Here is an 18,937-nt window from a genome sequence, read left to right as displayed (position 1 = left end):
CATTAGTTATTACTTAATGAAATAAATACCTTTTAATCAGTGCAAGTGTTACTTATTTTGTGTTTTGAAGTTCATTTCTTCCTCAGAATCCGAATTTAAAGCGAACTGAGATATCCGAACTCGAAGCCGCCATCCGACTGGACCGCCGAGCACGTAGAGAACGTCGAATATTTTACTTAATATATTCAATATATCAATTCCTCGGAATAGTTATTGAGTCCAATTCAATTAGCTATTCCGAAAGGGTCTAACCAACCCCCATCCGTAACATTGGTCCTTCGAGCCGGATCCTAATTTTGATTAGGATTTATTGAATATATTAAGGAAATAAAATCCAAGATGGCACCTAAATTTGACGTGGGTGCAGAGATTAACCGAATGACAGCGAAGAGCGAAATGTATTTTTCAATAATACAAGAAACGTATGACATTTCCCTACAAATTACCACCAATACGGCAAGTAAGTTAAAATTTCTTGAAAAATTACACCTTATTGAAAATGCACGAGAACAATGCATAAAATTAAGCGACGAAATAAACAAATTAAGATATTTAGAGGATCCGAGTTTTGTACCTGAGTATGCCGACATGAGGGCCTTGGAAATTTTGTACGGAAAAATCAAACATATAGAAAAAATGTTGGATAATCAAAATATAAGTAATTCGCCAATACCGGACAGTGTTCCAAATCATCATTTACCATCCATAGAAGTTCCAAAATTTTCCGGCAATATACAACAATGGCCTTTATTTTATGAAACCTTTAGAGCATTAATTCATGAAAATACAAGATTAGATAACGTATCCAAATTTCATTTTTTAAAAGGTGCGTTAGAAGGTTCGGTATTAAAAATTTTTAATTCCATACTACCAACTGCAAATAATTATCCGATTTTATGGGAAGCACTATTAAAAAAATACCAGAATAAAAGATATTTAGCCACCACTTACTTTAAACAGCTCTTATCGTTTAAAACTATTACATCATCACAAATAGACCTATTTCTGGAACAATTCGATACAGCTGTACAAGCCCTTTCACAATTAATCTTCAAGATGCATTTGACTTTATGATAACGTCTATGGCATTTTCAAAACTCGATCCCATTTTGCAGGAGAAATTTGAGCATTCTTATCAAGGAGAATTTCCTAAATACCAAGATCTCCTCAAATTTCTTCATAAGTCGCAACAAGCGAAAAATCAAGTTTATGGTATGACAAGTATAACTAACAATTACACATATGATAAGCAAAAGGATAAAAATTCCAAAATTAGTCGATCATTTCTTTTAAAAAGTAAATACGAAAAGAAGTGCTTTGTGTGCCGGGAACAACACGCCATATTTGCATGTTCAAAATTACTAGAAATGAACATTCCTGAACGGCAAGAATGTATAAAAAATTTAAACCTATGTGTGAATTGTTTAAGCCATAAGACGACAGTTGCGCGTGTCGATCGAAGAAAACTTGTATTATATGTAAGGCACCGCATCATACGAGTACATTGTTGCATACTGATAAGAATCTTGCAAATACGAATCAAGATAATCCGTCGAATTCGAAAACACAATGCGTTTTACCAGCTGGCACATAATGTAACCATATTGCCTACTGCAGTAACCAAAGTTTTCACCGAAAATGAAAATATTTTATTACGTACGATAATTGATTCAGCAAGCGCTAGAAATTTTGTCACATTAACTTGGTGCTTAAAAGCTCAGTTACCAATTAAACCAGTTTCAGCCAAAGCGATGGGATTAGGTAATTCATCACAAATCGTGATAGGATTGGTTAATTTTACTTTAATTTCTTTAGTCAATTCATACCAGTTGTCGGTATGTGCATATGTCGTGCACAAGATCGTGGGAAAACAACCACAAACCACCATTCCAGTTTCATCAATACAAACGTTCTTAAAGTACCCTTTAGCAGATCCAAACTTTTATTCACCACAAGAGGTCGATGGTATCTTGGGATGTGATGTTTTCAGCGAAATTATAGGTACTCACCAGGTAAAAAATGATCAAGGAGCTCCAACAGCATTAGAAACGCAGTTGGGATACATAATAATAGGTTCTGTTCCCAATTTATCCCAACCTTCAAGCACATCGACTAATTTATGCAATATTTCGAACCCAGATCTTAACGTTCAAATGGATAAGTTTTTTCAGTTAGAAGATATTCCACAAGCAGCACTTCCTTACGACGATGATTATTGTGAAAATCATTTTATTGCAACAACAAAACGATCTCCAGAGGGGCGATACATAGTAGCCCTACCTTTTAAAAGTAAAGGAAAAAAATTTATCAAAATCCTTTACTTTAGCATTAAAGCGTTACCACATGCTAGAAAACAAATTTTTGAGAGATCCAGAATATTATAAAAAATATTCCGCAGTTATAAACGATTATTTGACACAAAACCATTTATCCTTTGTTGCTCCTTGTTCTCTGAAGAATAAAGTTAATGATTCTAGTCACATAGAAAATGCATATTATATTCCTCATTTTGCAGTCGAGAAAGAAAGCTCCTCCACTCCATTACGCGTTGTGTTTGATGCATCTGCAAAAAATGCAGAATTTACCTCGCTAAACGAAAATTTACATGTGGGTCCAAAACTACAAACAAACATTTGTTCGATTCTATTAAATTTTCGTATGGGACGGATAGCATTAATGGCGGATATCAAACAAATGTATAGAAATATATGGGTTCGCGAACAGGATCGAAAATACCAAAGGATATTATGGAGACCATCACCCGATGTACCTATTGGAATCTATGAACTAAATACAGTTACATTTGGCTTATCATCATCTCCATTTCAAGCCATTAGAACAATTAAACAACTGTCGCGAGATGAACGTTCCAAATTCTCTGAATCACTTATAAAAATACTTGAAAACGATATTTACATTGATGACGTGGTTACAAGTGTTGATTCTTTGGAAAATACAAAAATCATTGTTCGTGATCGACAGATCGTATTTGCATCTGGGGGTTTTGAATTTAAAAAAATGGGAATCTAATCATTCTAGCATACGGAACCTATTTCCTACATCTGATATTCAAACTAAACATTTCCCTAAGGATTTTGAAATCGATAATTCAACCAAGGTATTGGGATTAAAATGGAATCCTTTATCGGATAATTTTTCATTTGACATAAAACTTATGTGGAAAAGGTGGACCAAACGACATCTCCTTTCAGTAATAGCACGAATCTGGGACCCTTCGGGTTTCCTTACTCCCATAGTTATTAAGATAAAAATATTAATGAAGAAATTTGGACCTTGAAAATTGATTGGGACGAAGAATTGCCATCATTCATTATTACTTCGTGGTTAGCAATTTTATTCCGAATTAGAGCTTCTTAAAATTTTGAGATACCACGTTATTTGAAAACTTCAGAACGAGGTAAATGTACTTATTTGGTTTTGCAGATAGTTCCGAACAAGCATATGGAGCTGTAGTTTACATTAGATCACTTAACACTCAGAATTTCATGCTAATATCAAAGTCGAGAGTAACACCAATGAAAAATCAAACTTTAGCACGATTGGAACTTGGGCATGTCATTTATTATCTAAATTATTACATTTTGTATTAACAAACAATAAACATATTATAGATTTTAATCCGTTTATTGTTTTAATGACTCAATGATAGTCCTTCACTGGTTGGCAGGTCCAGCCAATCGTTGGAAAACGTTTGTAGCTAACCGAGTATCCAAAATTCACGACCTTCTTCCGAATGCACAGTGGCTTCATATTCCGTCCGATCAAAATGCAGCTGATTGTGTTTCCCGCGGCTTACGACCTAAGCAATTTATGCAACATAAAAAATGGTTGTTCGGAGGACGGATTGGTTAAACGATGACATATCTTCTTGGCCCAGTAAACGGATTGATACTTCTATAGAAATCAATCAAGAAAGAAAGGTTAATGCTCTAGTGGTAAAGAATGTTATTTCACCAATCAATTCCTTATATATGTTAACACAAAAATTTTCCAATTGGAACAAACTTATAAGGATTTTCGCGTATATATTAAAATTTTGTAAAATTATCACTAATCAAAATCGTTTTTTGACTTCTGATTTAAAACAAGCCGAGGTAGTAATTATTCGACTAATCCAAGAACATCATTTTGCCGAGGAATTTAAATTATTAAAGAATGGGTTGTCCTGCTCAAAGAAATTCCGACGACTAAATTTAGCTTTGGATGCAAATAATTGTTTACGCGTTAATGGGCGATTAAGATTAACTACGAATGAAAACCCATTTCTTCTTCCTAAAAAAGACCAAGTAGTAAATTGTCTAATAGATAACTACCATAAAAACAATTTACATACTGGCTCAAATTTAGTTTTATCTTTATTAAGACAAAAATATTGGATCTTGTCAGCGCGGGCGATGATTCGTAACCGTCTTCACAAATGTATCACATGTTTTAGACATAATCCTAGATCCATTTTCCATTTATGGGTAATTTACCAACACCACGTATTCAAGCAAGTAGGGCTTTAGAAATGTCGGCGTAGATTATGCAGGCCCGTTCAATGTCTCAATGAGTCGCCACAGAGGCGTTCGAACATACAAGGCTTATATATGCCTTTTTATTTGTTTAGCTACCAAAACTATACACCTCGAGCTAGCTTCTGATTTGACAAGTGATACGTTTCTAGATTGCTTAAAACGATTTCTTGCTCGGCGCGGTCCCATTGAATGCATCTATTCTGATTGTGGAACAAATTTTATAGGTGCAAAAAATACTCTTGATTCCTTATATATTCTGCTAAATTCCGATGAGTATAAAACGCATTTTAACAAAGTCTTAATTTCACATAACATCGAATGGAAATTTAATCCACCGCATGCTCCACATTTTGGGGGCATTTGGGAAGCAAATATTAAATCAGTAAAAAACCATTTGTTAAAGGTTATGGGCACACAATATTATGTTACGAAGAGTTTATTACCGTTCTCAATCAAATCGAGGCTTTACTAAACTCAAGACCGTTATGTTGGCAGAGTAGCGATCCATCGGATCCACAACCCCTTACACCGGCACATTTTTTGATGCAAGAACCACTGTCGGATATGCCGGTTGATTATGAAAACTTAAATTTGTCGAAAAGAAAGCAATTATTAGACCAAATAGTCGCCTCATACTGGAAGCGATGGAGTAGAGAATATATTACTGAATTACAGGTTCGTCAAAAATGAAACACTGTAACCAATCCTATAAAAAAGGATGATCTGGTAATTGTTAAACAAGAAAATACACGACCATTACATTGGGGATTAGGAAGGATCGAAGAAGTTTTTCCAGGCGACGATGGAATAGTGAGAGTAGCATCAGTCAAAATTGGAGACACACTAGTTAAGCGACCGGTGGTCAAACTTTGTCCTTTTTCTTTTCAATAACTAAAACTGTGACAAGACATTACAATTTCCAAAATAGTGAATTATTTTACTATCAACCGATATCAAGAAATACAGGATTATAAAAGGTATCCCTTTTAGACTGGGGAATATGTTTGCGCCAGAACCTGTTAGATGGCGCCAGAGAATATTTTTAATATTCAGACAACACTTTTATCTGGCAATCCTCAATTTGGATGTGATAGCTGATCTGACGGGTGAACAAGCTCTCTCGCGTTGGCTGGTCACGTACACCGTTTTACTTGTACTTTCCATATGTGTTTTTGTGATATATTTCGATCATTAGTTATTACTTAATGAAATAAATACCTTTTAATCAGTGCAAGTGTTACTTATTTGTGTTTTGAAGTTCATTTCTTCCTCAGAATCCGAATTTAAAGCGAACTGAGATATCCGAACTCGAAGCCGCCATCCGACTGGACCGCCGAGCACGTAGAGAACGTCGAATATTTTACTTAATATATTCAATAATATCAATTCCTCGGAATAGTTATTGAGTCCAATTCAATTAGCTATTCCGAAAGGGTCTAACCAACCCCCATCCGTAACATCGTACTTGGCACATTATAGAACTTCTCTCTTCGGCAAGTTATTCATAAAACAATATTGAGGTGAGGCATATTAGTTATATTTATAAAATACGTGACAAAAATTTTATTTATAACTTATCATAATTATCTTTGGATGGATTTTTATGTTTTTTTATAGAATATTTATTTTGCAGCAGTTTATATTTTTAGGGTGTAATATTATTGTACTTGACAAATTGGAACTTTTCTCTTCGGAGTGAGGCATATTATATATATATTTATATAATACATGATCAATATTTTATTAATAACTTATCATAATTATCCTTTGAAGAATTTTAATCTTTTATTTTAGAATATTTTCTTTGTAGCATCTCATATTGTTACAAAAATGGATGTTTTGTCAAGCACGATGACTGGTAATTCATCTGGTGTTTCCAATTGTGCTTTAGAGTACAGTAATATAGAACACTCATCAATGAGTGTTCCAGACAACATCCCGAAGGATAATAAATCATTTACTTTAGATCTTCAATTTGAGGATTTGTTCCACATAGTCGATGGTGTAGTAAAAAAAAAAACACTTATAAAGAAGCTTTTTTAAAATGTTTTAGGAAAGCCGCAATATATCCTTGCGATTTGAACTCTCAATATGCACGTTTGAATAAAAAAAGTGCTCATATTAGGACTTATTGTCCTAAGAATCGATATAACAAGGAAGTTAAGCATATTGGAAATTGCATGATATTCAACACTCACATAAAATTTGATCCTCAGCAAAAAATGATTAATGAAGTTTTAATCATACCTAAAGGTATATTTAATCATGGCACTGTAACTAACCCTATTCTTAGGTCTAGGTATCTTAAAGGAAAAGATAGAGATGATTTAAAAACAAAACTTAAACATCAAAAAGCACTAGCATGTCGTATTGAGCACTTCCATGATATGAAAGCAGAATTTCCTGAATCATATCAAACATTCGGTAAGGTATACAATCTTCCGTCGCAAGCTTGCATGCGTCAAGCAAAGTATGAAGAAAAGAAAAAGAATGACTTAGATACCAACGGCTACGTGCTGATCTCTAGTCAAGATGCAGTTACAGGAAATGGAAAAACCTTGGAATGAGCGAATTTTAAATAACGTTCTCAGCATGATTTCAACATTGGTACATCATGAAGCACTTAATGCATTAAGTAAGTATTTGTAAAATAATGCAGATAGAGTACTGCATTTTGATGCAACTGGTAGTCTAGTAAATGATCTTAAACATTCTAAGAGAATGTACTTATATTCAGGTGTAATGTCAGTGCGTACACATTTAGGTCGCTATACATTTCCTTTGATAAATTTTTTATCAGGTGAACATAGTGCTCGAGAGATTGAAAGAGGTATCAGGTATTGTATGGTCGAGTTAGGCGGTCGAATGCCTATTACGCGCGTAATATGCGACCACAGCTATGCAAGCATCCATGCATTGCTCCAGAGTTGTAATAATACAACTTTAATCGATTACATTAATAAATGCTATATCTTTCTAAATAATAATAATAAAAGTTCTACACATTTTACAGAAAACATAACATTGCATTTATGTGTCAGTCACTTCATAAAGAGGCTGATATATCATGCAAAAAAGTTTGCAAACGGTAACAGTGTAATAATAACTATAGCTGTGAGATCAATCATTTATCTCCTAGGTGAAAAATGCAGAGATCTGAACCATGCTCGTAATATGTTCACTCATATTGTGTATATTTTAGGTAGCGAGTATCACAATGAACAAATTGATGTGGCGATTAAGGCAATCAATGATTTCGAGCATGACGAACTACCATTAGACAAAACCATTCTTTCAAATACTTATGATTTGGAAAAAACAGAGGAACCTGAATTGTCTAAAGGTATGTTACAAAATAGCCTATTTTATAAAGAATTTCTTCATATTAAATGTGAAGCAGAACAAAAAATGGCTAATGAAGGATACCGAAATCAATATTTCTGCCCAGGCTTTCTCAATTATGTAATGGATAGATATATTCCAATTATGCCTTTGTGGTCAGGTCTAATGTTAGACAATAACCGATAACATTTGTATTCAAATGCTACTGTGGAGTCGTTTTTTAATACTTTGAAAAACAATATCTTACATGGTGCTAAACATATGAAAGCTGAACATTTCGTAAAGGGGTTTCAAGAGTATCTCCGCCATTGCATTTATGACTTAATGAATAGATGTCCAGCACCACAGAAACTTCATTCTGAAAAAAGAAACGAAAGTTTTATTAGAAAAAAGAGAAGAAATACAATTCAGAAGGAGTTAAACATGAAAAACAGTATTAAAAAAAGCAACACAGTAAACAAAGTAACAAAACAATTAAATTACCATAACACCACAACAGTAGATGTGGAAGAGGCAAAGGAAACATGGAGCAAAAAATCGAAAAAGGCAGTCAATTTTTATCTATGTAAAAAAATGCTTTTGCTTCAAATAAATTTGTGGACACGAACTTAGCTGACTCTGATACAGAACTAGAAATAGGTTTGTATTCTAACAAGGTAGCTAAAGATTTTCACTTTTACATAAAACCCTTCATGTATAATGACTATATTTCATATACTATAGGGTATTTAGGTAAATATGCCATTAAAGTGAATAATTTTTTTACCTTGTATGAACATGAGTGGTTGGATGACATAATCATTGATTCATACATAGCATCAATTGAATTATTTCATTCAAACAAACAGTTCAAAGTTTTTAGTGTTCATGAATATGATCACATCATAAATTATAATAATGATAACTTTGCTATAAATTTATCATCAGGTGTAAAATATATAGCACCACATAATACTAGCAATCATTGGGTTTTAGTCTTAATAGATACGGTTAAAAAACAATTCAGTGTTATTAATTCTTATGCAAATGTTTCAACTAATTCTACAATTTATAGTAAATTTCGTAAAAACTGCTTAACTGCCGAAGAAAGATTGCAATGGGAATATCATGAAATGCCTTCTCCTCAACAGGACGATGGTCATAGTTGTGGGCTTTTTGCAATAAAAAACACATGCTGTTTATTAAATAACACAGAATTAGACTATGACATGGAACCTAGTGAATATAGAAAACAATTAATGAAAGAGTTTTTGGAAAATATCTCACCAGTTGACAATATTTGTCCAATTTGTTGCTCTTCAAGCGACTCGTTCACAGATCGCCCTTCCTATTATACATGTATCACATGCAATTCATGGTATAAACATGAACAAAATTCTCAATTATCACTTATAAAATGTAAGAATAATTGTAATACAAAATTCAAATCTTCTAGCGACTCTTGGATCAACTGTGGCATGTATAGTCGCTGGATACATTTTGATTGTGATAAAAATCTAGCTTCACAATCTTTATCGCCTAGAGATGTAGGAAGTCCTACTTTCAAATATTTTTGTGTACTTTGTGCGCTGCACAAAAAATACAAAACATATCGAAAATTTGGATAATAAATAAAAACCAAACATCTCTATTTAAGATTGTTTATCATGAGATCTCATCTCATCTATTCAAAGACAGTATATCGATTAACAATCGAAACTTCTTTGAAAGATATTGTATTGACAATATCTGCACAGTGCACATTAAATAAAAAACTATTATATCTCTATGTGAGATTGGTATCCAAAAATCTCTATGTGAGATTGATTATTATGGGATCTCATCTCATATATTCAAAGACAGTATATCGATTAACAATCGAAACTTCTTTGAAAGATATTGTATTGACAATATCTGCACACTGCATGTTAAGCAGTTAAAAAATTTTTGGCAACACAAGTTCAGAAACCTTCTCGCGGTTGTTGCTGTTACGATTGTTAGAATAATATATAACTTTAGCATATGATTTGCATTTCTTATATTTTATTCTATCACTCAACCGATGTTTGAACACTTAATATAAAGATATTAAAATGAAATAAATAGTTTATATTCAAGCATGAATTTTATTTCTATCTGTGTGGTATATTTCATATTTTATATCAAGTATTGTGTACATATTTCAAAAGACCGTTACGAATGTAAATTTTTATAATGTTCAACCGATATCTAAACGCTTAATATTAAGATTTTATAAGGAATATATATATTTATATAAATGTATTATTGAAATATTACATATTTGAATTCAAGCATAAATACATTTTATGACTTACATTCGAAATTTATATGTTTGATATATGTAAAATTGGTATTAGTATAGTTTTTCAGACAATTTCATATTAAATTTTAGTTATGTATGTATCAACATTAATATTGCTTACTAATTCTTTACAAGAAATCAATAATTTATGATAATAAACTATTTGAATAACATTTTTTCCAATCAGCATCATACATTGACAAGATTACTTAGACTTTCAATTGTATTACCATTTATTTAGTACTACTTTCTTTCCTATTTATATTATTAATATCACAAACTTATTATTAAATAATTTGAAATAAAAATACTATGTTAATCGTTTTGGTATCGTTTGAAGGCTTTTTTAATATAGAATAAATATTCATGTAGAGCAGATACATCAGAATATTAACTGACAAATAATAAGAAAAACTTATATTTTGCAAAGTTTATTCCCTTTATAGATTTATAAAATAAAGCTCTGTCTCAAAATATTCAACTGATACTTGAAAACATTAAATTAAAATGAATTTATATATTTATAAATATATATATAAATATATACATATATATATATATATATATATATAAATATATATATAAATATATATATATATATACTAGCTGACCCGGCAAACGCTGTTTTGCCATCAAAAATATTTTGCCGCATTGCAGAAATTCTTATAATATACATGATATATTAATGATAATGTTATATTTTTATTACACAAATTTCTTTACATTTTGATATTTAATTCGAACGCATCATAGTGCTTTGTTTATTTTAATTTTATTTATGTCATTGAATTATTTTCATTGAAATCAAGTGAAACATAAATATATTTATTCGATATTTATATAAAACATACAATTAAAATATGCATTAAAATAATATGTCATTTTATAAATAGTATTTATTACTTTGGTGCTTGATATGGGTATGAATTTGTAATAAAATATATTCTTTCTGACAAATAGTTAAAAACTTATTATAATTTTCAAAATTATTTGACATTTCATACTTCAAAAATTAATTCACTCGCATCATAGCGTTGTTTATTATACTTTTGTCATGTCAAATACGTCAATATTTATTTTTTATAAATTAATAATTATTTTAAGTCATCAATGAATATATTATATGATTGTTAAATTCATAAAAAAGTGCAAATTCAACACAGGAATATTGTTGAAATAAATATTTTTTTACGTAAAGATCTGATTTTTGACATTTGCATTTCATTTCAAATTAATTATAACTGTCAAAATATTTTCTTTTCGGTCAAAATTTAATATAATATGATATAATATTTAGTTTGTCTAGTTTGTTTTTGTCAGATTCCAATGATACCCTCAGATTGTACTATTCCATTTAAGAGGTTACAATTTTCTGTATGATTAACGTTTGCGATGGCAATCAAAATTTATCTCAACTCATATAATAATAATATTTTATTTTAATTACACAAATTTCTTTACACTTCGATAATTAATTCGAACGCATGATGCAGGTGTTTTGTTTATTTTAATTTTGTTTATGTCAATTTTTTTTAAAATTAATGAATAAATCAGGTTTCAGTCTAAATTAACAAATCAGTATCTTTATCTGAATATACAATTTTTTATATAAATATTTGATTTTTTACATTTTCATTTAATTGAAAAACAGTGAATGTCAATTTCATATATTCAATATGCAGTATATTTGTAAATGTCAAAATATTTCCTTTTTGGTCGAAAATTAATATATGATATTTATTTTATAATATTGTGTTGTATCTATAATTTGTTCGGCAATATAACTTGGAATAATTAATTTATTTGTTTCTTATTGAAGTCGTTAAACATTTTTTTGTGAAATGTCAAATTTTTGTTTATGATTAATTTTAAATTCAATATGTCGCTTTTTTATTGTGATCTCTGATCTATAAGGTTTTGATGAAGTTTTGGTATCCGAAATAATTTGGTAAGCTAATGAAATAAATATAAATTGTAAATCTATTTATATAATTATTTTCATAAATATTGACAAATGACATTTGACGATTTTCATGTCAACATTAATTCAAATTTATAAACATTGACTTTTAATTAGATTTAAAACTATAAATTGTGATTTTGAATATAGCATTTCATCTAATTTGGATATAAATGCTGGGTATATCTATATACATGTATGTATATGTTTTTGAATTAAATTTTTTGAACTGTCAAATTTTTTTTTAAAAAATCATAAATTTTTTTTTCTCGAGTTTTCCATAAATTTTGACATTTGTCATTTTAGTGTTTTGTTTTTTTTTTTGGCCATTTTCTGTCAAAATTTTTAGAAATTTATAAAAATTATATATTTATATTTTAAATTTACTTTTCAAAATTTCCTATAACCTAAGTTGGATATATATGCACACAATGAGCCAATAAAATTTAAAATCGGTCCAGTAGTGTGGGCGTCCATCGCGAACCAACATCGTGACACGAGATTTACTATATATATACTAGCATACCCAGCCTTGCGTTGCAACGGCCCCTATTAAAATCCACCTGATTGAAATTTGAATCCGTTTGACAACCAAATTTCAAACCTTTTGTTATAAAAAATTCATATCAATTCAAAAATAAATAAAATCTGGATTAAAATTTGAATATGGTGGATCAATACTATTGACTAAAGTGTTTTTTTTTAACTTAAATAATAAATAAACTGAAATAATTAAACATTTTGATAAAGTTCTGAGGAATTCGAGTCCAAATCTGTTAAATGTTTGATTTTTGGCACTTCGAAATTTAATATAATATGATATAATATTCAGTTTTCAATCATGATTTATATTAATTTTGTGATGTTTACCTGAATGAACAACTTAAGCAAATTAAATCTTAATCATAAATCAATTTATTCTTAACAATATTAACAAACGTCATTTTCGGCATTTGTTTTAAATTCGTAACCGCTCAAATTTATTTAAATTTGATAAATTTTATTATTCCGTATCTTAAATGTGATTTGTAATGTAAGTTGGAATAATTAATTCTTTTGACCTGCCAAAATTTTGTTTATGATGAATTTATTCATCTAATACATTCCATAGATATTGATAAATAACATTTCACTTTTTTTAGTTTACAACTATCAAAATTTATTTAAATCTATAAACATTATATATTTCTATTATTTTGAATATGGCATTTTGCCTAATTTGGATATAACTGTTCGATATATTATAATATATATGTTACTTTTTCAATAAGTAAAAATAATATATTTTTAAAATTGTCAATTTTTTTCAGAAATCATAAATCCGTAAATAGTGACATTTGTCATTTTAGTGTTTTGTTTTTTTTTTAGTAAATTTCTGTCAAAATGTATCTAAATTTATAGAAAATATAAAATAAAATAAATATTTCCTTCTTGGTCGAAATTTAATATAATGTGATATAATATATTTTTCAATAATGTTTTGTATCTACAATATTGACTATAACAAAACTTTGAATAATTAATGTATTTGTTCTTATTGAAGTCGTCAAAAATTCAATTTTTGTGAACTGTCAAAATTTTGTTTAATAATAATATTAAATTTAATATGTCGTTTTTTTATTGTGATCTATAATGTTTTGAGGAAGTTTTGGTATCCAAACTAATTTCGTAAGCAAATCAAATAAATATAAATTATAAATCTATTTATCTAATAATTTTTATAAATATTGTCAAATGTCAATTCACGTTTTTTTAATGTCAACTTTCATTTAAATTTAAAAACATTGATTTTTAATTAGATTTAAAACTATATACAGTGATTCTGAATATAGCATTTCATATAAATGTTAGATATATCTATATATGTAAGTTTTTGAATTATATTTTTTGAACTGTCAATTTTTTTTCTAATTTTCGAATTTTCCATAAATTTTGACATTTGTCATTTTAGTGTTTTGTTTTTTTTTTTGGCCATTTTCTGTCAAAATTTTTAGAAATTTATAAAAATTATATATTTATATTTTAAATTTACTTTTCAAAATTTCCTATAACCTAAGTTGGATATATATGCACACAATGAGCCAATAAAATTTAAAATCGGTCCAGTAGTGTGGGCGTCCATCGCGAACCAACATCGTGACACGAGATTTATATATATATACTAGCATACCCAGCCTTGCGTTGCAACGGCCCCTATTAAAATCCACCTGATTGAAATTTGAATCCGTTTGACAACCAAATTTCAAACCTTTTGTTATAAAAAATTCATATCAATTCAAAAATAAATAAAATCTGGATTAAAATTTGAATATGGTGGATCAATACTATTGACTAAAGTGTTTTTTTTTAACTTAAATAATAAATAAACTGAAATAATTAAACATTTTGATAAAGTTCTGAGGAATTCGAGTCCAAATCTGTTAAATGTTTGATTTTTGGCACTTCGAAATTTAATATAATATGATATAATATTCAGTTTTCAATCATGATTTATATTAATTTTGTGATGTTTACCTGAATGAACAACTTAAGCAAATTAAATCTTAATCATAAATCAATTTATTCTTAACAATATTAACAAACGTCATTTTCGGCATTTGTTTTAAATTCGTAACCGCTCAAATTTATTTAAATTTGATAAATTTTATTATTCTGTATCTTAAATGTGATTTGTAATGTAAGTTGAAATAATTAATTCTTTTGACCTGCCAAAATTTTGTTTATGATGAATTTATTCATCTAATACATTCCATAGATATTGATAAATAACATTTCACTTTTTTTTTAGTTTACAACTATCAAAATTTATTTAAATCTATAAACGTTATATATTACTATTATTTTGAATATAGCATTTTGCCTAATTTGGATATAACTGTTGGATATATTATAATACATCTGTTCCTTTTTCAATAAGTAAAAATAATATATTTTTAAAATTGTCAATTTTTTTCAGAAATCATAAATCCGTAAATAGTGACATTTGTCATTTTAGTGTTTTGTTTTTTTTTTAGTAAATTTCTGTCAAAATGTATCTAAATTTATAGAAAATATAAAATAAAATAAATATTTCCTTCTTGGTCGAAATTTAATATAATGTGATATAATATATTTTTCAATAATGTTTTGTATCTACAATATTGACTATAACAAAACTCGGAATAATTAATGTAATTGTTTCTTATTGAAGTCGTCAAAAATTCAATTTTTCTGAACTGTCAAAATTTTGTTTATGATTAATATTAAATTTAATATGTCGTTTTTTATATTGTGATCTATAATGTTTCGAGGAAGTTTTGGTATCCAAACTAATTTCGTAAGCAAATCAAATAAATATAAATTATAAATCTATTTATCTAATAATTTTTATAAATATTGTCAAATGTCAATTCACGTTTTTTTAATGTCAACTTTCATTTAAATTTAAAAACATTGATTTTTAATTAGATTTAAAACTATATACAGTGATTCTGAATATAGCATTTCATATAAATGTTAGATATATCTATATATGTAAGTTTTTGAATTATATTTTTTGAACTGTCAATTTTTTTTCTAATTTTCGAATTTTCCATAAATTTTGACATTTGTCATTTTAGTGTTTTGTTTTTTTTTTGGTCATTTTCTGTCAAAATTTTTAGAAATTTATAAAAATTATGTATTTATATTTTAAATTTACTTTTCAAAATTTCCTATAACCTAAGTTGGATATATATGCACACTATGAGCCAATAAAATTTGAAATCGGTCCAGTAGTTTGGGCGTGCATCGCGAACCAACATCGTGACACGAGATTTATATATATATAGATAAATCTCGTGTCACGATGTTGGTTCGCGATGGACGCCCAAACTACTGGACCGATTTTAAATTTTATTGGCTCATTGTGTGCATATATATCCAACTTAGGTTATAGGAAATTTTGAAAAGTAAATTTAAAATATAAATGCATAATTTTTATAAATTTCAAAAAATTTTGACAGAAAATGACCAAAAAAAAAACAAAACACTAAAATGACAAGTGTCAAAATTAGAAAAAAAAAATTGACAGTTCAAAAATATAATTCAAAAACATGTACATATATAGATATATCCAACATTTATATCCAAATTAGATGCAATGCTATATTCAAAATCACTGTATATAGTTTTAAATCTAATTAAAAGTCAATGTTTATAAATTTAAATAAAAGTTGACATTAAAAAAACGTGAATTGACATTTGACAATATTTATAAAAATTATTAGATAAATAGATTTATAATTTATATTTATTTGATTTGCTTACGAAATTAGTTTGGATACCAAAACTTCCTCAAAACATTATAGATCACAATAAAAAAACGACATATTAAATTTAATATTATTATTAAACAAAATTTTGACAGTTCACAAAAATTGAATTTTTGACGACTTCAATAAGAACAAATACATTAATTATTCAAAGTTTTGTTATAGTCAATATTGTAGATACAAAACATTATTGAAAAATATATTATATCACATTATATTAAATTTCGACCAAGAAGGAAATATTTATTTTATTTTATATTTTCTATAAATTTAGATACATTTTGACAGAAATTTACTAAAAAAAAAACAAAACACTAAAATGACAAATGTCACTATTTACGGATTTATGATTTCTGAAAAAAATTGACAATTTTAAAAATATATTATTTTTACTTATTGAAAAAGGAACAGATGTATTATAATATATCCAACAGTTATATCCAAATTAGGCAAAATGCTATATTCAAAATAATAGTAATATATAACGTTTATAGATTTAAATAAATTTTGATAGTTGTAAACTAAAAAAAAAGTGAAATGTTATTTATCAATATCTATGGAATGTATTAGATGAATAAATTCATCATAAACAAAATTTTGGCAGGTCAAAAGAATTAATTATTCCAACTTACATTACAAATCACATTTAAGATACGGAATAATAAAATTTATCAAATTTAAATAAATTTGAGCGGTTACGAATTTAAAACAAATGCCGAAAATGACGTTTGTTAATATTGTTAAGAATAAATTGATTTATGATTAAGATTTAATTTGCTTAAGTTGTTCATTCAGGTAAACATCACAAAATTAATATAAATCATGATTGAAAACTGAATATTATATCATATTATATTAAATTTCGAAGTGCCAAAAATCAAACATTTAACAGATTTGGACTCGAATTCCTCAGAACTTTATCAAAATGTTTAATTATTTCAGTTTATTTATTATTTAAGTTAAAAAAAAACACTTTAGTCAATAGTATTGATCCACCATATTCAAATTTTAATCCAGATTTTATTTATTTTTGAATTGATATGAATTTTTTATAACAAAAGGTTTGAAATTTGGTTGTCAAACGGATTCAAATTTCAATCAGGTGGATTTTAATAGGGGCCGTTGCAACGCAAGGCTGGGTATGCTAGTATATATATATAAATCTCGTGTCACGATGTTGGTTCGCGATGGACGCCCACACTACTGGACCGATTTTAAATTTTATTGGCTCATTGTGTGCATATATATCCAACTTAGGTTATAGGAAATTTTGAAAAGTAAATTTAAAATATAAATATATAATTTTTATAAATTTCTAAAAATTTTGACAGAAAATGGCCAAAAAAAAAAACAAAACACTAAAATGACAAATGTCAAAATTTATGGAAAATTCGAAAATTAGAAAAAAAATTGACAGTTCAAAAAATATAATTCAAAAACTTACATATATAGATATATCTAACATTTATATGAAATGCTATATTCAGAATCACTGTATATAGTTTTAAATCTAATTAAAAATCAATGTTTTTAAATTTAAATGAAAGTTGACATTAAAAAAACGTGAATTGACATTTGACAATATTTATAAAAATTATTAGATAAATAGATTTATAATTTATATTTATTTGATTTGCTTACGAAATTAGTTTGGATACCAAAACTTCCTCAAAACATTATAGATCACAATAAAAAAACGACATATTAAATTTAATATTATTATTAAACAAAATTTTGACAGTTCACAAAAATTGAATTTTTGACGACTTCAATAAGAACAAATACATTAATTATTCAAAGTTTTGTTATAGTCAATATTGTAGATACAAAACATTATTGAAAAATATATTATATCACATTATATTAAATTTCGACCAAGAAGGAAATATTTATTTTATTTTATATTTTCTATAAATTTAGATACATTTTGACAGAAATTTACTAAAAAAAAAACAAAACACTAAAATGACAAATGTCACTATTTACGGATTTATGATTTCTGAAAAAAATTGACAATTTTAAAAATATATTATTTTTACTTATTGAAAAAGTAACATATATATTATAATATATCCAACAGTTATATCCAAATTAGGCAAAATGCCATATTCAAAATAATAGAAATATATAATGTTTATAGATTTAAATAAATTTTGATAGTTGTAAACTAAAAAAAGTGAAATGTTATTTATCAATATCTATGGAATGTATTAGATGAATAAATTTATAATTTATATTTATTTGGTTTGCTTAACATATTAGTCCGGATACTAACACGTCCTCAAAACAGAATAAATCAGAATGAAAAAGCGACATATTGAATTTAACTTTAATTATAAACAAAATTTTGACAGGTCAAAAGAATTAATATGTTTAACGAATTCAAATAGGAACACATACATTAATTATTCCAACTTATATTACAAATCAAATTTAAGATACAGAATAATAAAATTTATCAAATTTAAATAAATTTGGACGGTTACGAATTTAAAACAAATGC

At 27.5% G+C, this 18,937-nt stretch overlaps 1 protein-coding gene across 1 annotated transcript; it reads left to right on the top strand.

The window, feature by feature from the left end:
• Window positions 1–339: 339 nt before the first annotated feature.
• LOC113380636 lies at window positions 340–3,030 on the top strand. The gene is made up of 4 exons (XM_026619802.1): window positions 340–801; window positions 1,584–1,761; window positions 1,816–2,289; window positions 2,399–3,030. Exons 1-4 carry the CDS (start codon window positions 340–342, stop codon window positions 3,028–3,030), a joined length of 1,746 nt encoding a protein of 581 aa, XP_026475587.1.
• The last annotated feature ends 15,907 nt before the right edge of the window (window positions 3,031–18,937 follow it).

Source organism: Ctenocephalides felis, unplaced genomic scaffold (genome assembly GCF_003426905.1).
Source record: "Ctenocephalides felis isolate EL2017-DRISC unplaced genomic scaffold, ASM342690v1 CF-g0.4_SCAFFOLD_02276, whole genome shotgun sequence".
NCBI lineage: Eukaryota > Metazoa > Arthropoda > Insecta > Siphonaptera > Pulicidae > Ctenocephalides > Ctenocephalides felis.
This window is presented reverse-complemented; position numbering and strand designations above follow the sequence as displayed.